The sequence below is a fragment of the Centropristis striata genome, chromosome 6, assembly GCF_030273125.1.
Source record: "Centropristis striata isolate RG_2023a ecotype Rhode Island chromosome 6, C.striata_1.0, whole genome shotgun sequence".
NCBI lineage: Eukaryota > Metazoa > Chordata > Actinopteri > Perciformes > Serranidae > Centropristis > Centropristis striata.
Genome location: NC_081522.1, coordinates 29,568,661 through 29,592,067, shown reverse-complemented (window position 1 = coordinate 29,592,067; position 23,407 = coordinate 29,568,661). Strand labels below are relative to the sequence as shown.

At 37.0% G+C, this 23,407-nt stretch overlaps 2 protein-coding genes across 2 annotated transcripts in view; one reads left to right on the top strand and one right to left on the bottom strand.

Annotated features, from left to right (window-relative positions):
* Window positions 1-4,920, bottom strand: part of enc2 (ectodermal-neural cortex 2) — a 33,781-nt gene extending 28,861 nt beyond the window's left edge. Inside the window, exon 1 of the mRNA XM_059335897.1 lies at window positions 4,785-4,920. The gene's annotated coding sequence lies outside the window, so the exon portion shown is untranslated. The remainder of the gene's footprint in view (window positions 1-4,784) is intronic.
* Window positions 4,921-14,039: 9,119 nt separating this feature from the next.
* Window positions 14,040-21,072, top strand: dnaaf4 (dynein axonemal assembly factor 4). The gene is made up of 9 exons (XM_059335899.1): window positions 14,040-14,388; window positions 15,241-15,388; window positions 15,816-15,949; window positions 16,052-16,268; window positions 16,349-16,494; window positions 18,117-18,226; window positions 18,317-18,470; window positions 19,959-20,064; window positions 20,764-21,072. Exons 1-9 carry the CDS (start codon window positions 14,266-14,268, stop codon window positions 20,880-20,882), a joined length of 1,257 nt encoding a protein of 418 aa, XP_059191882.1. The 5' UTR covers window positions 14,040-14,265; the 3' UTR covers window positions 20,883-21,072.
* Window positions 21,073-23,407: the final 2,335 nt, after the last annotated feature.

Here is a 23,407-nt window from a genome sequence, read left to right as displayed (position 1 = left end):
TATGGCCTTCGCTAGAGTGGCAAGTAGCCAGATTGGCACCATTGGGGAAAGAAGCTTGGATGTGGAAAGGCATAGCATCAGAAGGAGAGAAATATTATATGAGAGACTTTGGTGGGAGGGGGCAGGCAGAGATGACTGAACCAAAGGAATACTGAAGGGCTTGCAGGCTAACTTACGGTGACAGAGGCTGCTGACCCAGGCACAGGCACTGACAGTCAGGAGGTGAGGGGGGCTCTGCATCCCCGGACAGCTACACAGGACTAATGAACACAAACAGATCACTGCACTGTATGTAGCAATACATATCATAAAGCAGCAGGGGGATGAGGGGCTGAAGGCAGTGCTGTGCTGTGCATTAATAATGTAATCATGCAAAGATAACCTCTACAAGAACATCAAGTACAAAGCACCGCCTACTCACTTTTTTTGTATTTTCCCCACACATGTTTAACCTAAAGAGTGACCCACACCAGATCATCAGTCAGCATTTCACACCATGCAATAAAGTGTTGAAACAAGCAATATAGAATAGCTCTCTTGTACTCTCAAGTAGCTATGTAGGTAATGTTTAGCTACATTTAGAACTAGAGATAACTAGAGATAATGCTAGCCTATCCTTCAACTCCCTCTGAATGATTTGAACACACCCTTGCCGGTAAAAATACCAACACTCTCGTATTATGATTTCTACAAATCTAGTGCCATACCTCTCCTACAACACACACACTCTCACAATCCTGTCTTGCAGTAGCACAGCTCACCAGTGGAATATCAACAGAGCTGCTGAATAGACTGTGGCCTTGTAAAGGGACTGGTAGTCAGTAGGCCAAAGCTTGTTTACCCACAACTAGCATAGCTGCACCACTGGACTTGTTGCCCATGGCCACTCAGTATGTGCATGTTTTTGTTACCTTATGGGGACCTTTTTCCGGAATGCACAGATCTTGTTGGGACCAGCAGTCCTCATAGGAACCAAAGCATGCATCTTCTGTGGCAAAATGCCGTTTTTGTAGTCTCAGAAGTCAATGTAACATCCTAAAACTGTGGGCAGACAGCTCTGTGAAAATATTAAACTTTAATCTCTCCCTGGTTTGTTAAACTTTTGCAAAAATACCAATGAAAACTATTAAAAAGGGGAGAGTGTAACAGCAGAATGTCTGGAGTAAAAGCTGCTGCACTTCATTAATAAATAAGGACATGGTATACTAGACCCAAAGCATGCTGAGATGTCTGATACGAGGAGAGAGTATATTTTTAGTGAACACATATCTGAGTGGTAAATGGCTCAAAGTGCACTTAAGACCACGTTCTCATGGATCTTTGCAACACTGATGCTGAGGCTCAACAGAAGACCAAAACATGTAGCCTGTGGCACTGAAGTCCTTAAACTGTGTGGTCCTGCTATTATGAACAGCAAAATGATCGAGAATGTCAGTGGTAGGCCGCATACACACAGCTTTTAATCTCTAGGTTCCTCACAATATGATTTGAGTATAAATCAGAGGGCTATGATGCAATTATGAAACAATTATTGCTGAAATTTGATGCATCAAATTTTATGAAGTCCTTTGAAGTGCTGGTGTTGGGCTGCCTGAGGAACGCCACAGGACACCTGCTAAACTGCCTAAAGTTTGTCTACCGAGCACACAGTTTGCAGTCAGTGTGGGCCTGCATTTTAAAATGCAACACCTTGACTGATGTTCAATAATTTCTTTGTGGACCTCGTTCAATACCATCATTTCAAGAATCCTCTCCTCCAAGCTCTGCCAGCTTACTCTATCCCCTGGGAACTCACTTCTGGTAAACTCAAGGTCCTCTTGCCATTCCTCTACTCCCTCTAAAGACTTCACCACTATCAGACTCATCCAAGATGGTGACAAGTCTGCATATCGGTGGGAGGTTAAATGCTTGGAGCTCAACACATTTAAGACTGTGAAGATGACAGTGGACTTTAGGAGACAGGCCTCAACTCTGGTCCTGCTCACAGTATCCAACAGGTTCTCGAGAACTACCATTTCCCAGGACCTGAAGTGGGATACCAACATTGAGTCCATCCTCAAAAAGGCCCAGCAAAGAAAGTACTTCGTACAGCTTTTGAGGTAGCTTGTTGCCCAAGGAGTTTTTTTAGGCAGTTCTTCACTGCAGTCATTGAATCCGTCCTGTGCTTGGTTTGGTTCAGAAGAGCCACAAAACAACTGCACTGAACAGTAAGGACAGCTGGGGAAATTATTGGTGTCCTTCCACCCACCCTGCAGAACTTTTACACATCTAGAGCCCTGAAACGGGCAGAAAGCATAATCACAGACCAGGACATAGCCTGTACCAACTCCTTTCCACCAACAAGCTCTACAAAACAATGTACAATTAAACCACCAGACATAGAAACTGTTTTTCTCACCGGACATCGCTCCCTTGTAGTTTTTCCTTATGTAACATTAGGATGTTGTATGCTGTACAGACTGTAAAGCCCTTCGAGGCAAATCTGTTATTTGGCTATATATATGAATTAAATCGGTTCCATAAAAATTGGGGCAATGTGTGAAACCCAAATAAAAAAAGAATAGATCAAATTCAGAATTCAGAGTGTATATTTACCTAAACCACAAATGTATCAGTTTGAACATAAACTGCATTGTCTTTGTACAGTTGATATAGCTACATACAGAATTCGGTTCCATGATCAGTCCTCCGTCTCTATGATATGGAAGGATTGTGTTTATTACTCTTCTAGATTTAGCTAAAAATAGCTGGAAGGAGGAAAGTGGAGAAGATAAACAGTGTGCCTGTAAACCTGTTTGTGTTGACAAAGTATACTCTATTAGGAGAGTGAAGGAAAGAAGCAGTTAAGGCTCTCTGGCTCTATAACGTTAATGGCATAAAGTAATGGCTTCAGAGGTTATGGCATACATACTTTGATTTTCTTAAAAATCAATATTGCAATGCACCTCAACGCTTGATGCTTTACTGAGGTATGGCCTTAGTGTCATACAGTTCACTGCTAGATGTGCTCCAGTAAAAATACCAAGTGTAAATACAGCCAAGAGAATGCATTTGTTTGCACTCATTCACCTTCACTGACACAGTAGGCACAGTGTTTTTCTTGCATGTTACATGGCAAAATCGTGGTAATACGACCTATGAATTCACAAAACATGCTTAGGATCATCTGTATGAAAGTAATTTCAACAATTTAAAAAGATTAGCCAGCCAGCTAGGCTTTATCGGCAAGAGTAACGTTACATTAACAAAAAATGCCACTAAAGAAGGCAAAGAAACAGGTTAAACCCACACAGGGTGACCTGCCATGAATGACAGAATTAAATGGCCCAACATTGCTTTTCATTGATACAATGGCTTGCACTGACAAGCCTTTGTTATACAATGAATAGGTTTTAATTTGAAAAGGTGGTCCAGCGATTATGTGTTAGCTAGCAGTATTTAGCTTACAAGCTAATGGATAACTTGCTGATTTAAACAGCAACACCAGCGTATGGTTCAGGTTAGGGCTGAAAATGTTAACTAGCCACACTGTCGATATATAAAAAATATCCAGCATGCACAAGTTACAAATTGCTAACAATGATGCAATGATAATTTTACTCAAGGTTCCCAGAGGAGGGAGTGCTAGTCAGTTAGTATCTGTAGGAGTTAGCAAACTGAAAGCACTTTTAGGAAATCTGATGTTTAAGTTTCTGCAACGTACACCAACAGTATCATGGTGGAACTCTCAGATCCCTTTGTGAGCTGCTCCAGGTACACATCCAGACAGTGAGTACATTGGCTTAAATGTCTATGTATTTTAATTCTTGTATTATTATTATTATTATTTTCTTTCTTGTTTGTTTGCTTGTCTTGTTTTGTTTGTTTTTATCTGTCCTGTCTTGTGTGGCTTTTGGACATGAGTGTGGTAAATAAACTGAATTGATATTAACGTTACACGGTGTGCCTTTAGATAGAGCACTCCGTATCTCCAAAAAAAAACAAGAAACAAGTTCAGCAACAACTACATAACAGTTAGAGTAAAAGAGGTTGAGCAGTAATGAGTGGTGACACGTGCTATGCTGCTGCTATTTTTGTTTTGTTTTGTTCTGTATGTTTGATTGTCTTTTTTCTTCTTTTTTAAGGAAGATGGAAGAAAGGAGGAAGAAGGGAAAGGAGAAGAGGAAGGAATGGAAGATGAAAGGGAAGGGAAGAAGAAGAAGAAAACCAAGCAGCTTCTTTCTCTTCTCTCTTTTTTGACTGCTTATTTTATTTTATTAATAAATGACAGATTGTACATTTTTAAATTTTAAATTAACTTGAGTTGTAACAGGGTTGGCGTAATAAGCTATGCTTCAGCCTACGCCTTTTCGGTCCAAATGTCTATTGTCAATTTTCTTTCTCTGTTTACTTATTGTTTACTTTGATCAATCTGGTTTGTTACTTCTCTTTTAATGGCATGTATTGACCGAAATAAACGGAACCGGAAACGTTAGCACTGCTGTTCACAAACTTCAGTGTTGATGAATGGCATACCAAAGCACTTTAACTTAACTAATGTTACTTGTCTTACAGCAGCCTGTAAAACATCTGTAGAGACACAAATACATGTTGCTCAATATAACGACGTTGAGCGGAGTCATTAAACTATATACGATGTTCTGATGTGGTCATTAACTGTTAAAACACTAACGTGAAGTGAGCTCATGTCTGACATGTAACGTTAACGTTAGTTGAGATAGGTACACTGTCTCCGTCTGACTACTGCATGCTAAATGCCAACAAATGAAGGTTATTTTACTCACAGTTGTAATACTTGTAGGTGTAAAGTTAAATCCACAGTACGTAAAGTGTCGGCTTCGTTGATAAAAACATTATATTCCTGAGACAACAGCTGAAGAGTATACGTCCGCCTGTGCCTGTCTGGCTGGTTTTGGGGGGAAAAAAACAAAAAAGTTAATACTGCACTGCACCAACAACCAATGGCGTTTCGTAGAATCGTGACTGACGTATTTTTAACCAATCACCAGTGACTATCCGTCGCAGGATGCCCTCTCAGCCAATAGAAGCAGAAGTAGGAGGGGCTTCTAGGGCATCGCTAAACTTGATTACTACTTGCTTTGACCAATCTTCGTTGTTCACTTAACGCAAAACCAGAGCCACGACCAATGAAATACGTCGACTCAAAGTAGGCGATATTTCGACAATTCTATCAACCAATCAGGTGAAGTGGAGAGCTGGTATTAATGGCGGCAGCAAAACAATAGCACGTTGGTGCTTGACAGACTACAGGTTTAAAATACATACAATGAAACCAAGAAAACAATTTTCATGTGGTGAAGAACGACCCAAGATGTGAGAAGCAACGATTAGGTTTACATTACATATATATAGTGACATTCTCTCGTTGACAATATGCCAGGCAGCATCTCTTTTTTTCCCCATTTTCTTTTCTCTGCAAAGCACAAATCAACACTGCCCCTTGGTGTATGAAAAGCTCACATGCACTTTGCAGCAACAGAAAAGGTGGACACTGTTCAGTGGACTACGGTCATGGAAAAAATGATTAGACCACCCTTGCTCCCTAGATCACCCATGCCTGGTACAACTACAGGTACATTTGATTGGGTATATCAGCTCTTAAGCTAAACTCTATGAGCTATTTTTGTTGTTATCATTATATTTGTCCAAACAAATGTACTTTTAGTTGTACCAGGCATTAAAATGAACAAGAAATGGAAAAAAAAAAACAATGGTCTAATAATTTTTCCACGACTGTATTTGAAGTTCTGTGCAGTGGTGGCAGCTAAATGTAGTACAATATATGGCTATAAAGTAGAAGTGAGTAGAAGTTTAAAGTTACATGAATGGAAATACTGAAGTAAAGTACAAGTACCTCAAAATTGTACTTAAGCACAGTACTTGAGTAAATGTACTTAGTTACACTTCACCACTGGCTAAGTGCAACCTTTTTTTTAAAGGGGGGTTGTATATATCTCTGTATACATTATAAAATGTCTTCCTCCACATGGGGCCACATGGGGCTCTTCAGGCAATCTTCAGTGGCTCCCTTTGGCTGTGACAAACAAATTATATGAAATTAATTTATTTCTACATTTACATTGTCATTTATCATTGGTGTCGACCCAATCCAATTTGTATTCTTCAACTGTAAAAATGTGTAGCTTATATATGGCATTTTTAATTATTTTTTTTTTTTACATTTTAGTCAACTAAAATGTGCATCATACCTTACCAGTATACAGCCTGATGCCTTAACCTCTACATTTGGCCAACTTCAAGTCTAGTTCTGAGTTTCTCTAGCTAGTGTTGAGAACTGCATTGAGGAAACCTTTAAAATTAAATTATCTGACTCCAACACAAAATCCTCACCTATTTATCTGCGCCGACTGTAAGATGGGGAAATGATGAGCAGGAGACGTCCGAGTTCTCAGTTTTACTTAATTTTATTACAAAACGTCAAGAAATGTGCAGTTTACAGAGTCTCAGGGTTCAATCCACACGTCCCTGACATAACATTAGGCTGGTCAGTTCATGAGGTATGGACACAGTCTACTTTCCATGAACCCTTTTTTATATCCTAACAGAGGTTTAATAGAAAAATGTAGGTGGAACTCCTCAGAAGTAACTCCTTTCAATCCGTTGATTTGTCAGTTTATTGCATACATGGACGCGTCATGTCACCAGGCAGAGAAGACAGTTATCCTTTCTGCTCAGCACACCATGTCTGTGACCTGACCTGTAACAAATTTTCAAACAAACTCCTGCCTTGATAGAACTTGCAGAGATATTATTGGAGACACAGATTTTGCAACAAAATAATAAAACATAAAATATATATTTTTGTGATTATAGAATCTTACTCTAAATAGGGCAGAGGAAGTTTAAGCAGATGCAGTACATTTATTTAGTTTAATCATAGTTTAAAAACAATATTAGCACATGATCATTGTATCAAAGCATTTTGCATGCACATAGAGGGCACACACACACACACACATCTTGTGAATTACGTATGCATAGATAGTGATGTTCGTCACACAGAGACAGACAACAGAGACAGAATCACAGATTTTTCTAACACTAGACTGGCTTTCAAAATTACTTCCTCTCATTTGCACTTGGGTCCTTGCTGCGTTCTGACAAAAACATATTAATAAATAGTCATTATGACCTATTACTAATGTTGGTAGTGCGTTGTTGTTCATTAGAGGCTAAATTTAAGGTTTGTGACTTCATTCCGACATTTTTTCTCTTTTTTTGTGGCCAACAATGGCTTTTGTTAGTAAAGGTTGCTGACCCCTGGGACAGGCTTAGGGGGTGAGGAAGTAAAAGTGATCTCAATGTCTCCCCCCACCTTTTCAGCTGACTCAGCAGTTGAACTGGGGAGCAAAAGGCAACTGCACCGTGTAACACATGTCATCCTCAGCTCTCCATTACCACATTACCCTTTAATAATATGATATAATTTATTTGCATTTTTAGATGAAGACTGTCATACTTTGTCTCTGTAGTCAGCAAGATCTCAAAGTCCAGCAGGTTACTGTCTTTTCAAACAGAGAAGAGAAGAAGATAAAAGAAAAATTGTTGCATCTTGATTGATTTAATACAGTAATTGAATTATATAAGCTAGCCTTGTAATGCCATTTGATACTAGCCAGAAAATGTATATCTAAGCATTTACTTAGTATTTACATTTGATGAAATATTAAAATAAAACATAAATAAAAAGGAAAGAAGTCATGCATTAATGGAAGTTAATCCATTTCCATAACATCACCATCATCATTATCTTCCCTTTAACATCTCCATGTCCTTTGAATCACCATCTATAATCATGCTCATGGCATCTTAATTGCTGCACTTTTTTGCCATCTAAAAATACACAAAAAACTAATTTGTCTCTCAGAATTTCATCTCTAAAATGAAAAAAGAAAATTATTAGCAAGTGAGGCAATAAAACATTTGTAAATAAAAATAAAAAAGCTGTGATGACTTCGATATGCAATCTGTTATATAATACAATTAGTATTATATAACGTTATCAAAGCTTTTTTTTTTTTTTTTTTACAAATGTCAAAGATGTGATCACTTTCATTTCTGGAATTAAAGCATGATTGTGTTGGGTGGGAGATGTGAGCTCATCCTTAATGAGATTGAATTCAAGCCTTATTCCTGCATGATCTAATCTGTGGGAGTTTTTTAACTCACTGTACTTCAGAATTTCTCTGACCTCTTTGTCGCTACATCTTTTTTTTTCTTGAGCCTTTTAAAAGTACTCCCGCCTGCTCTAACATGGAGCTCTCCTCAGGGCTTAGATGTTTTGTAAATACATTTTATCTTTATCAGAATCCAGTCTTCATTTTTAGGGGAAATTCTTTTAAAATATCATCATTCTAATAATTTTCTTAGAATTTAGACACCAGTAGCAACTCTTTGTACCACAAAGTTTTATAAACATGGCCTTCAGGTGTCAGAACGGCCTAAGACCTCACCACCACCACCTATATTTACTATTACACTGCCTTTTATACAGAAACAGAAGAAACCAACAGGATTACATTTAATTGGAACTGTATCTTCTATGATTTCATTTCACAAATGACTATATTACTATATTACTAGATAACTTCCTGAAGTCTTTTGTTTTCATTTTACAATGTTAAGATTGTCTTGTTGTTACAGTTTGTCCTTTCATTTCTTTGTAGTTTAAAAGATTAATAGACATTGTGAAATGTTAGGAAGCATTTCAGTTTTGCAAAGGATGTAAGGAAAATGTTATCTTCCTGCAAGGAACGCAGTCACATTTTAAGGATTGTAGAACCTGATAATGTAATAAATTCCCGTTAATGTAATAACCCCGTTAATGTAATAACCCCGTTAATGTAATAAAAATCTGCACTTGAGTCCAGTGAAAATGTAATAAAACCTGATAATGTAATAACTTCCCAATAATGTAATAAAGTGCATTTCCCAATAATGTAATACACTTTTAACCAATAATGTAATAAAGTATTACATAAATGGGAGGTTATTACGTTATCAGGTTAGCCTTTATTTCACAAGTCCTGATAATGTAATAACTTCCCGATAATGTAATAAAGTGCAGCAGACCACCCATTACTTGGGTTCAAGTGGTGATGCTGTGTAGGCAACTCTAGCTCAAGAGCTCTAGCGCCACCAACAGGTCAAAGTTGAATGTTTATTAACTTAACCGTTCATCCGTTTTTCACAAACGAGATATCACTGGAACCCTTGGGCCAATCCGAACTCAATGCATCCTCAATGGGGGTTTTCAGCCATATTGGATTTTCCGCCATCTTTGATTTGATCAGAAACCTTTAAAAGGCCTCTCTTATCACAAATTTTGTCTTATCTTCTCTAATCTTGGCCCAGATGATCTTCAGACCATGACACACAAATGCATTCAACATCTTCTTGAAATTCAAAGGCACTTGGCTGTGACAGCCAATCAAACTTGATGGTGAGGTCGCCAAACAGGAAGTAAGCCCATTTCTCAGTAACCCTTTAGCATATCTTAACCAAACTTGGTACATATGACATCATGACATCATCATATGACTCATGACATCATCCTGGGGACACCCAAAACATCTGGTGACCTTTGACATCTAGGGGGCCACATATTGTGTCCAATCTTCATGAAACTTGGCATATGATCTTCAGACCAAGTTGAACAAATGTGTCAAACAGCTTTTTCAAATTCAAAACCATTTGGCTCTCTGACAGCCATGATAATCTTGAGTGCAGTATCTCCAGAATGCATTGGTGCAAGTGCTTTAAATTTGGTATGAGTGTTTGTAGGGACTTAAAGATTAATTGATTTGATGATGAAGGTCAAAGGTCTCTCCTTATATGTCCTTGATGCTTGTGTTTCAAATGAAGCAGCTAGCTCAGTGAGCTCAGCAACATTGCAACATTTTAGCCAGTATATTGCATCCACTCTAGTTGTTTCTAGTTGTTATTATTATTACTACTATTATTGTCTTTAATCATCTCCAGTAATATGTTATTACTACTAATACGAATAATCAAAAATATAGTATTACATTACAAGTATTGCATTACCTACATAGTTTTTCTAACTACATGCTGGTACCAAAGGCTCATCGATAGCTGTCCAGTGTATAAAGTCCCTTGTTTTATTATAAATGTATTTTATATTCTATATTTACTTCAATTAGTCTATCTACTAAAACATGGAGGGCAAATGAGGCTTTGGTTAGTGAAGTTATGTCATATAATATTCACATTCAATAACGATATTACATTGTCTATTTGCTATTGGTTTATGGATTATACACCAGTTCAATGCCAAAAGAAAGTTCAAATCCATGTTCAAAATAGCCATGATGAAGACATCAACCATAAAGAAGTTCTAAAATGGTGGCTCTAAAATGAGGTTGCTTTTCTGGATAGGTTGCTTTTGTTATGTGTTGAAATTAACTGAACAAATACAAAATTGTTGCATTTGGAGTCCACTGCTATTTGCCAGTGATATTTAACGAGCTCAGAACACAGTTGGTAACACTTTATTTTACAGGGTCCCTAATACAATGTATCCAACCCATGTACTTAGTAAAAAGTAAAGTGCTACTGCACTGTTTGAGCAGTGCTCTGTAGCCTAATATTGCTGTTGATTATGTGAAAATGTTCTGAAAGCACTAGGCACAAGTAGTTACATATAGTTTGAAATACAAAATAATCCATTCCAAAAATGTATAAAAGCTGCAAGCAATGATGAAGGGGCATGTATAGTGGATGGCACCAAGGCTGGTTGAGACCAGGTTTTTTTCCTAGGTTCTAAGCCGGTTTAATGTCAATAAGAGTTAAAGTTTAACACCAGGATGCTCAAAGATCAGAATGGCAGCCAAATTCTGATGTGCAAAATAGTTTTGGAGCTATTTGGAGAGGTCTGGCAATATCACGAGACATTGAAAAATAAGTTTGCAATCCACTTATGTGAAGATATAGGAGTTAAAACACATTTTCGATATTGCACCGCCCCCTAGATGTCAAAGTTCACCAAATTGTTTAGGTGTTCCCAGGATGACGTCATGACTCTATGTACCAAGTTTGGTTAAGATATGTTAAAGGGTTGCTGAGAAATGGGCTAACTTCCTGTTTGGCGACATAGCCATTAAGTTTGATTGGTTGTCACGGCCAAGCACCTTTAGATTTCAAGAAGCTGTTGAATGCATTCGTGTGTCATGGATACCTCGTTTGTGAAAAACGGATGAACGGGTCAAAAGTTAATAAACATTCAACTTTGACCTGTTGGTGGCGCTAGAGCTCTTGAGCTAGAGTTGCCTACACAGTATCACCACTTGAACTCAAGTAATGGGTGGTCTGCTGCACTTTATTACATTATCGGGAAGTTATTACATTATCAGGACTTGCGAAATGAAGGCTAACCTGATAACGTAATAACCTCCCATTAATGTAATACTTTATTACATTATTGGTTAAAAGTGTATAACATTATTGGGAAATGCACTTTATTACATTATTGGGAAGTTATTACATTATCAGGTTTAATTACATTTTCACTGGACTCAAGTGCAGATTTTTATTACATTAACGGGGTTATTACATTAACGGGAATTTATTACATTATCAGGTTCTACAACGTTTTTAGACAAAGTGGAGCACTTCTGTCCATTTCCAGAGACATGAAGTCTGAGATTCTGCTCAAACTTGCTGAAACGATGTATTCTTTCATGACCTACCCAACTCTTGAACATTTTGGGTGTGTAGCCAAGGCACTTGTTGAAAAACACCCTTGCCTTACAGAACCTGGCTCCACATCTGGATGGTATGGATGGAAACACAGTTTAAAGTTCAAGATGGGCAATTACAGACAGAAGTTGAAAGGTGTCGGCTGTCGAGAACTGGAGGTCAATTCTGAGAAAAGAGGTGCTGGGGACACACGAGGAAAGAGAAACAAAGTAAAGAAACCTAGACGGTCTGAAACAAATTTTCTTCCAGATCTCCCCCAGGGAAGAGACAGCAGAAGTCTTGAAGAAAAAAGAGAAAAGATGGTCCAGGAGTTGAGAAAAACAAGCCCAAATCTGGCCTACATCGATGATGCAATGAACGCCACATACGCACTGAGAAGAAAGGAGATCATTGAAGAGGAGCCACCTGTGGCCGAAGTGAGAATCAGATGGCCTGCCCTTTTTACTGAAAGACAGGTAGAATGTGTTAATTTTTTCGTTAACCTTTAAATAATCTTGTGGGTGAAGCATGATCCATTTTTTCATTTGAGAACAGTAAAAAATTATCCTCAACTCATTTTATTCACCTTATACCTGAAATTTGATGACTTTTGATATGACCCGGAACATAAAAACATGGAAATATTTCATCTTTTTCCAATCAACAGATGCAAGCAATAACTTGCTCTATATTGACTAACACAAGTAAATTTAAAAATTATGATATTAAATATTGCTTAAACTGATATGAATTACATATTTAGCTACTTAAATGGGTAAAAAGTGTATACTGATTTGTTGAAAATTTCTTAGCATGTATGAATTATCATGACAACATAACAAAGGATGACATATCAGTCTGATTTAAACATTAATAAGGTTAGGACAGTTTGAAGAGACAGATCGTTGAAGTTAATACTAATGTAATACGCACCTTAAGACTAACAGGTCCCTGTTGTATGTCACATGTTTGTTGTAGTACTGAAATTAGAAAATTTAGGTGACTTTTAACTTGAACTAAAACTGTAACGTTACTTCTCCCCATAGATCGTCAAGGAATTCACCAGGCTAATGTCGATGGGCATCAATAAGTTCTACGAGGGTCTGGACAGCCATCTGCATAAACTTCTTCAGCTATTCCGGTTGAAGGATGTAAGTGCATATTTGTTGTAGTTGTAGTCCAAATTAATTGTGCAACCCCACTGAGGAGAGGAACCAGGATTTAGATTGTGATAGAAAGTAAACCTCCACTAATTGTTGTGCTTGGATAGGCACTTTGATACAGACTGAATAATTAAGAAATTAAACAGCATGGAAATATATATATATATATATATATATATATATATTGCCCCTACTTTAAAGCACAAGGAGTACATAGAGAGAGTTATAGCTGTATTTACTGAAATAATGAATGACCGGTAATGCTGGTGCTCAATGAGACTTCTTTTAATTTAAAGTTGGAAAGAAATATTTGTTCTTGTGTTAAAGATTTGTCTGGAGAACGGAAGTATAAATATAGTCAAAATACCCAAAATATAGTCCTCATAACACAGTCAAAACCTCTTGTTCAAAGATTTGAAAAAGTTATCACTTGCATTGCAAATTTATGTTCCAGAAGTTGATACTTCAAGTACATTTTGATGCTAATGTCTTTTGTAATTTTACTTAAGTAAGTTCTGAGTATAGGACTTTTACTTTTAGTGTAGTAATTTCGCAGTGTGCTATTGGTACTTTTACTTAGGTAAGGGATCTGAATACTTCTTCCACCACTGCGTGTAACAACTGTCAGTAGACAAAACCGAGAAATGTCACCTTAACTTTCCAAGTGGAATGTATTATATCGTCACACCGTTAAAATAATCGCCTAAGTCATTTTTTGCTGAAAACTTTTTTTTGCCTAAATCATCTCCTCATGACGCCGGCCATATGGTAAAATCGCCTACATCCTCAGATCATGTGATTTTACCCATTTAAGACCCACATTTTAAAAATGTGACTTAGGCAATTTTTTGAACATGCCTTTGTGGCAAGATATGGTAGCACTTTATTTTGAAGGTGTCTACATAAGAGTGACGACCGTGTCATAAACATGACATGGGATGTGTCATGAACATTAATGACTCTTTGAAGTAACATTAATGCTCATGATACTTGTCATGAAATGAGTCATTTATTTCTCTTAAGTTACATAAGTTGCACACAGTGTTATTATTATGCCAATAGCCATCCTTTGTTACATCCTTTTTGAGGTTTTTTTTGTGTTTCCTGCAAAACTTGAAAAAAATAGTAGGCGATTATTTTAACAGGGTGACGATATTGTACTGATATTAGTTACAACTCTCATATTTCCGATAACTTTGAAGGCAGCACGACTTCTGGTCACCATAGCAACAGGACGCTATGCGACCATAGCAGTTGTTGCTCTTTCCTACTCTTCACCTTTTGTTAGTTTGAACATTTCCTTTTAACCGCTGGTTCTACGTCGCTGCTGACACAATCACGAAAAGATAGCTGTGGCGGAAAAATGCCGTTGATAGTCACAGACTACTCTTGGACACAGACAGACTCGACAGTTTGCATCTGTGTGCCGTTAAAAGGAGCGAAAGACTGTAAAGTGGACATCCTGTCTACTGACGAATACCTCAAGGTAAAGTAAGCCTACAACAGCAAACTCTGTGCTACCTTTGGTTAAAGGTTGAGCTATTCACAGACTACACACGCTATTCAAGTTTTCAATAGCATTTCAACATTTTTTAACTGAACTAACGTACCGTTCCATCCCTGGTTGCTTTTAGAATGCCTAGCCAATGTTGTATAAGTTTTAGCAAATTTAGCTAAGAGCAGTAGTGGAAGAAGTATTCAGGTCCATTACTTAAGTAAAAGTACTAATATCACACTGCAGAATTACTCGAGTACAAGTAAAAGTCCTTTATCAAAAACTTAAGTAAAAGTATGCAAGTATCAGCATCAAAATGTACTTAAAGTATCAAAAGTAAAAGTATTCAACAACTTAATGCAGAATGACCCAACTCAGATTTTTAAATATATTCCAAATATAATATTTTATTATTATTATTTATGGATTTATGTAAGCAGCATTTTAATTTTAAAAAAGATAGTGCTCATTTAACTACTTAATATACTGTTAAGAGGTTTCATTTATAAAAATAGCTAATTACTTAAAATGTATCATGTTTTTTATGCTACATTTTGACATGAAAAGTAACTAAAGCTGTCAGCTAAATGTAGTGGAGTAAAAAGTACAATATTTCCCTCAAAATGTAGTGGAGTAGAAGTATAAAGTTACTTAAAATGGAAGTACTCAAGTAAAGTAGAAGTACCTCCAGATTGTACTTAAGTACAGCACTTGACTAAATACTATGTACTTAGTTACACTTCACCACTGGCTAAGAGCAACCTTTTTTAAAAAAAAAAAGGGGGGTTATATATATCTCTCTGAATACATTATAAAATGTCTTCCTCTTTATTTTCTGCACAGGTGCATTTCCCTCCATATTTGTTTGAAGCCTTCCTGTTTGAACCTGTTGATGATGACAGAAGTACAGCAAAGGTTGGAAACGGAGTTGCAGTCATCAGTTTGCAAAAGAGGACCAATAAAGTATGGAAGCACCTGATGATAACTTCATGTAAGAGCATCTACCTGACTTCCGAAATTTAACTGAACCTTAACCTTTGCCATCATGCAATATCAATAATAATAATAATAATAGTCAACTCTTTCAGTAAGGTTCTCAGCACTGCTGGTACTGGGATCCATACTGCTTTGCCTTTTTTGGGCTTGGACCCCGAATGACAATAATATTAACAATTAGAGAGATTTTAAAAAGGTTCCCAGCACCACTGGTACTGACTTGGACCCATACTAACTTGTAGGCCATATAAACTACGGTGCTGGGCTGCACTTGGCCTGTCATAGGTTGGGCACCTCAAAGTTAGGCTCTGAAATAGTTGGATAGAGATCAGCAAACTCTCTATCGGATGTAATGCTTTATTGTCTGCTTGATTAAAATGTCCTAAAGCTTTAAATAAAATTGACTCATTCATTGATAACAGATGATAAAGAAAAAAAGAAGGAGGTCAGAGAAAGGGCTCTGTTGGAATACCAGGAAAAGCTTTCTTCAGAGTCCAGGTCCAAGGCGGAAAGACGGCATGCAGTGAAAAAATATACACTGGAGACAATGATGAAGGTAACATACATACTCAGTGACACAACAATTTACTCATCATTTTTAGTGTCAAAAATGACCAACTGCAATGACTTATATTTAGTTTGTTTTACTCAATTCCAGCTTGAAAAGAAGGAAAGAGACTGTATCCAGAAAATGAAGAGTGATGAGCAAGAGAAAACCACAGCAGAATTGGCAGCATGGCAACTGAGACAGAAACAAAAAGCGGAGGAAGAAGCTAAACTAAAACTCCAAAGTCAGAGAGACAATCACAACAAACAGAAAGCGATGACAGGGATGCAGAAAAACGGATGTTCAGATGGTAAAGAGGTCAAACTGCGTAAGTAGTTTTCTTTGTAATCAAATTTGCTCCTATAGTAGATGCTTTTGGTATGTTAATGAATATTTTCCTGCATTTAGATCAAGGAGGCATCGTTGAGGCTAAGAGTAAGAGAAAACAAGTGTTCCTGCCTGCTCCGAGACTTGGTGGAAACATTCAAGTCACATTTACCCCGCGAGTTTTCCCGACAGCCCTCAGGGAATCACGAGTACCAGAGGAGAACGAGGTGAGATTTTCTGATGTCCTTTCAGGGTTTTCCCCTGTTGTTGTACAACAGTGAGCATAATGTGAAAAAAATAATTTAACACTAGATATAGGCAGAAAGACATTACATTCAAGACTTGTTTTTTTTGCCTCACTCATAGTTAATTTGTGGAGTCTAAAAAGATCAGCATCAACAAAGTAATTCCAAAAGAAGGATGAAATAGACAAATGTAGAATCTGAGCATTAAACTCGTCTGCATATAGTGACTAATACTATCAGGACTTATAGTCACACTTGAATGACAAGTTACTGAATTTTCCACAATGTTTCACAATAAAAGTCTTGTTAGGAAATGAAGGAATTCTGTCCACTGAAATGCTAGAGGTCTGTGCATTTGAAAACAGATATGCAACATAACATGCATTCGGGTACATTTTATGAACCTGAATCTATAACACTGTCACGGTCACAGACCTCGGTGCTGCTGACACTGCCACCTCTACCAGGCAACACCTGCACACAGAGCTGCAGTGAGCCAGGGAGCAGTGGCAGATCTGTGCAGAGCAGAGGTGGAAAAAGTACGAATACCACACTGTGAAATTACTGAAATTAAAAGTCCTACATTCAAAACTCACTGCAGTAAAAGTACAAAAGTATCAGCATCCAAATGTACTTAAAGTATGAAAAGTAAAAGTAGTCATTATGCAGAATGGACCCACTCAGATTGTTTTATATATTAAAAATATATTGTTGGATTGTTAGTATTGATGCATTTATGTAAGCAGCATTTTCCTGTTGTCCAGATAGGGCTCATTTAAACTACTTAATATACTGTTGTAAGATTTCATTAAAAAATGTATCATGTTGTTTTTATGTTAAATATTGACGTGAAAAGTAACTAAAGCTGTCAGCTAAAGTAGTGGAGTAAAAAGTACAATATTTGCATAAAAATGTAGTAGAGTAAAAGTTAAAAGTTACATAAAATGAAAATACTCAATTAAAGTAAAAGTACCTCAAAATGATACTAAGTACAGTACTTGAGTTAATGTACTAAGTGACTTTCCACCACTGGTGCAGATTTGCATATGAACTGTCAAAATAAGGGTTTAACAAAGATAACCCTGGATGATTCACTATATGTAATGGTCAATAAATATATCAAATAGAAAACCAAACAGGCAATCGGGAAAAGTTACACAGTCAGTCAACACAACAGTGCAACAAATGTAAATTTGCATTTTAATTGTTACACTTTTTAACAGTTTCAGCATAACTTACATGTACATGGCTTCTTTACATCAATTATTGGCACATAAATAAATTAGTCATTATTAATGCAGATAGATTACTCAATGTCATTTTCTCTTTCATGTCTGTGTGCTTACTGATGCAGTACTGGACAAACAAGATTGAACAGACCAGTAAAATATTATTATGCATCTATTATGATCAAAGATAACGTTTTAATTATGAAGATTACTTTTTAAATATAAAACATACCAGAAAATACAATTTGTTTAGTCAAAGTTTTGTGTTGAACTTGAACACACCCTCTTTTATAATACAGTCTTCTTGCTGATACCACTTATATTGAGTAGTATTTGAAGCACTTACATTGCACTTTTTGTATTCTAACCAATTAGTGGCTTGAGAAACAAGCTGAAGCCAGGCGTTCATCAAAAGCAGATGTTGAAGAGCTTACAGATTTGAAAGAGGAGGAGAGGAACCCTGACTGGTTAAAGGACAAAGGAGAGTAAGTGAAGTCTTCTGTTAAAACTATTTATTAATACCTATTTTATTCTAAATCATGGTATCACTGACTGACTCTGACTCTTTCGTTTAGCAAATGTTTTGCAACTGGGGACTACCTGGGTGCAGTGAATGCCTACAGCCTGGCTATCAGGCTCAACACAAAGATCCCAGCTCTGTATTCAAACAGGGCTGCTTGTCATCTGAAGTTAAAAAATCTCCACAAGGCCATCGAGGATTCCTCTCAGGTATGTGCTATCACTCACCGTTAGAGGTGGGAATCAGCAGGGGCCCCATGATACGATCTACAAAATTAAATTAAATCGAGATTTTTTTTGTCAAATAAGAGAAACTTCTCAGTCTATTCATCTGACTTCAGTATTTTTATTTCTCCACAATGAGAGTCAAACCCACAGACTGACCAACAAAGTATTCAGTCAAACTGAACTGAACTGATATCAAACATGTATGGATGACAACAACTGCAGCATTTTATCAAACTTTCCTCAACTTTAAGCTTCACTACTCTGAATTTTTTTTGAATGTTACATAAAAAAGCCTAACTTTAAAGCGTTATTTTGACAACATCCCGACATGATATATATTAGTTATAGATTCCTTAAATCTTCTAGTTTCATATGATACCAGTATCTCCAGTATATTCATAAAAATGAGCCTGCTACGGCCTCTGGAAAAAAATTAGGCCAAAAATACTGACAGAACGCTAAATATCGATACTTGGTGGCCATGAATCGATATAATATCGCCAGGCAATATATGGCGATACTATGCTGTATCGATTTTTCCCCCAACTGCAGTATATATACTCTATATCAGGGATGGGCAACTGGAGGCTAGGGGGCCGCATACGTGTGGTCCCCAGTACAACTACATGCATTTGAGCATGAAATCTTAAAAGTGCAGTGTAAAAATGCACAAAATAACTTATTGCAATTAATGTTGGTCTGCTGTTCTTACACTGAAAAAAAAGACATCACAGTCAGTGGTTATTTTGTATTTTCTTCAAACCTTTTGTATTCCTATTTATACTGTTAAACATGCATTTGAGCATGAAAATGTTAAGTTACTGCACTGTTAACATATTTAAAATTGCAGTTTCATCATATCTGGTTAAGTGCAAGTTCCTATATTTGGCCCTGTGGTAGTGTCGATGAAAAATTGTGGCCCCTCCAGCATTTAAGTCGCCCCTCCCTGATCTATATAGATAGACAGAAAAGCTTGGTGCCTACATAGTGTTTGGCACCACAGCAGGAGGGAGGGCAGGACGTAGGCCTACTCACAACCTGATATTTTGATGCAATCAATATTCAATAATCTATTTGACAAGGCAGGCTGTGCACAAACAGGACTTGCATGTCTGCATTTATTTAAAAAATATCCCAGAAAAATGGCACATTTTCGCTCAGGAAAACAAAAGGGTAGGTGCTCAAGTCCCCTTTGAGGTCTGTCTGCACATGCATATGTAAGAAAGGTGAAAAAAACAGCAACATAAAGTATGGTGCAGGGAGAGACAGAAAGCCCAAATGGGCTTAATTGAAGCCTCTACCTAAATAATGTTAAAATTTCACAATATTATAAAGAACACAAAATTAACATAGAGAAAATAATATGACTACATAACAGTGATGGAATAGTAAAATGTAGATGAACTACAAAAACAACAATATGAGTGTTGGATGTGTGGAATAAATATCTGCCTGCATCTTTCTCTGCAGGCACTTGATCTGTTGACTCCCCCAGTTGCCGCCAATGCAGCTGCCAGAGCCAGAGCCAGTGTCCGCCGAGGATTTGCCCTCTGCCAGCTACAACTCTATGCAGAAGGTCTGAACAGCAACAGTACCTTTTTCATTACTGTTACTGTATACTTTGTCTTGGTTTTAATGATTAACTATTGGGATAATAAATTAAGTTGGATACCGTGATTCTACAAATCAGCTTTTTATAAAATCACACACATTAAAAATTCAGGACATTGTATATTCAAAAACATTAGAAATTATGCTTCAAGTGGTAAACATGTAAATTTAAATTAAGACAGGGGATTTATAACTTAAGGGGGTTGCTAATGTTTGAAACTCACAAAGTCAGAACTAATCTCAAGTACAGATGTGTGTCAGTTTTGGGTGTAAAATTATGGAATGGACTAAATGATGAAATAAAGATATGTAATTCTATGTTAGTTTTCAAGAAGATTTTAAAGTCTAAAATTATCAAGGGTTACAATGAAATTTGATTGAATTTGATTTTTCAGTTTGAGCTATCATGTGTTTTGTGACGATGTGAATTATTCCGTTAATGTAAGCCTATTCCTTTTTCGGTTGCTGTCTTATGGATTCTTTTGTAAAAACATGATTTTATTTTATTTTAATGTTTTTAACCGAAATAAAGCATTCATTCATTCATTCATTCATTCATTCATGATAGACTCACAACTTTGAGATTTAATGGTAGAGTAACTAGCTAGACCATATCCACCAACTCTGTGCTGTCAGCTGATCTGCCTGTGACCTGTTTTCTCAGGGCTACAAGACTATCAAGCTGCTCTCAAGATTGACCCTCACAATGAAGCGCTGCAGGCAGACACACAACGAATCAGAGACATCATTCAAGGCACTGCAGCTAATCCTGAGACACAGTGAAAACAAAAAAAAAATGCACACATTATATATGCCTTTTTGTATTTTTTTTTGTTATTTATCTGTTCAGACCTGAAACATCATCACAAAGTGTTGTAGTGTCAGTGTTATTTACTGACTATAATAACATGTACAGTGCATGAATATAAATGTGCAAGTTAGAATTGATGGAATTAATTATGTTCACCAGTATTTACATTGCCGCTTTTTCAGTTTAGTTTTACTTGACTTTAGTTTAATTTAAGAGCTGATATCCAGCCATTCTCCATGGTTGACTTGATAATAACCAAAATCATTAACAAGAAAACTGTGGAAAATGGCTAGATATCAGCTCTTAAATTAAACTCTTATCAGCTATTGTTTGTTGTTATTGTTTTATTTGTGCAAACAAACCTTTAGTTGTACCAGGCATTAAAATGAACAATAAATTAAAGAAAACAAGTGTGGTCTAATATTTTTTTCCATGACTGTATACTGCAGCCCGCCACCAGAGGGCGATAGAGATGTTTTGGACTCACTAGTGGGGAGCTGTCATGTTTGCCATCTTTATATTCAGTCTGTGCACCAACTTGGGCTCATCCTGTCTTTTTTTTTTTAATCACTGTACTGTATTTACTCATAAAGTAACATACATTGATGTACTGGTACTTTTTTTCTAAGAAAGTGATCTGAATACTCCCGTCAAAGGCATATTAGTGTGTGTTGTGTGACAAAAGAAGTATCTAGATGTAAATTAGGATGTGGTGAATTTACCTTCCTGATTGGAGCATTTATTAACAGAATCAGAATGACCACCCGCTGCCCATCAGCTCTACAGTACTTTATGAAGCTGATTTCAGCTTATAAGGATTTGGAAATTGCCACTTTTCTTTATGAGAAGACTTTCTGTGATCGTCCATTTTTGCTTTGAATCTGAAGTGCAAATTGAGGTCATCTGATCAGACCACACAGTGGGTCAGGACCCGGTGCTACTGGGTCATGGGAAGGCTGGCGTGAGTCACCAGTTAATTCTGGTCAAAGTGGTGGTTTGATGCTTTATTCTACCCTAACATGCCAGCCAAGTTTTTCGGAATTCCTTTCGAATGACATAAGAAGTTCAATGCAGGTTCGTAGTGGACAAAACAGAGTATACCAGCTTTAAAATGTGGGACCACAGAAAAGATTTTTTTATAAGGCCACTAATCTAAGCAGATCAGCGTTCCAATCCAGCCAAACATGCGAGTGAGAGTGTGAAGTAGCACTTGAAGACCTCGACCACACACCCTGCCCTCTGTCAGCAAAGACAGTTTAAAATCTGTAAACACCCCACAAAGCCGCTTTTCTTATTTTATGCTTTTTTTCTAATCTCCTAATCAAATGTGCCGAAAGCTTCCCAAAGAATTACAAATGGTTGAAATTCAGCATCAAAAGAGTGGCGTCATTTAACAGGCTTTGATTTGTAGTGGAGCTGCATTGTTGCAAGGCAGTCTGAGTGAATGATTGTCAGTAATTGACTTCTCTAAGCGTTTGAAAAGATAAACATAATTCCAGAATAGGAAAGCAATGGAGTTAAAGTGTTATGACAAAAGAAACACGTAGGTCATTCAAATGGAGCAAATGGAAATGTATGCTGGATATTCACTGGGCGGCTTATTAATGCATTCGTTATTGTGGTTACATCTTATTCTGTTAGGTATGTAGAGCAGGAGGCAAGGCACAATAACAGAACATTGTGTTATGTTTTATATTGTATTTTTTATTTTGTTTTTTCCTGCTTGTTTTATTGTTTAGTGTTGTGGGTTTTTTAGGTTATTATTTCAGAGTACTATAAGTATCGAATGTTTAGATGCAAGGCTATATTTATATTATGAGTAAGAAAAAACAATGGTCTTTTAAAAGTCTCTCTGGTTTGTAGATTGGAAGCGTAAGAGTAAACACACACTGGAGATAAAGTAAGGACTCAATACCGGCCTTTATTTTTGGTTACAGGTAAAGTTGGTGGTCTCAGAATAACATAATTCTCCCAGGAATTCAGTAAGAATGAGCCACGAACACTATAAAGTTTACATTAAATTGTTCTTGGGCTAGGCCAGCCCTCGTTCAAAAAATGGACATATCGACACCGAGTTCTATTGGCCGGTTACTAATAATAACAGCTGTTCATGATGTTTGTTATACACAATTTGTATGTGTGTGTGTTGTTCTTACATGCGCATACCTATGAGTTACCAAGCCTAAACATGACAGCTGAGAACCAAAACTGTGCTCTCGTAAATCTGTGAGAAAAAGATTATAAAGTCACTTGCAAAGTGGAAAGTTACATTTACTCTACACAGCATTATAATTATCCAAATATAACAGTCTGCAATGTTGTTATCAGCAGGCTAACTGGCTGACCGGTGCATCATACTGTAGTAGTCCTATAGTTGGACCATCAGGGCAAAAACAGTAAAACTTTAAGCAAAAAGTCCCATTACATAGACTGTGAACAGGTGAACTCCTGGAGGGGACTGGTGGCCACAGACCTTCACGAGGAAAAGCCATATGAT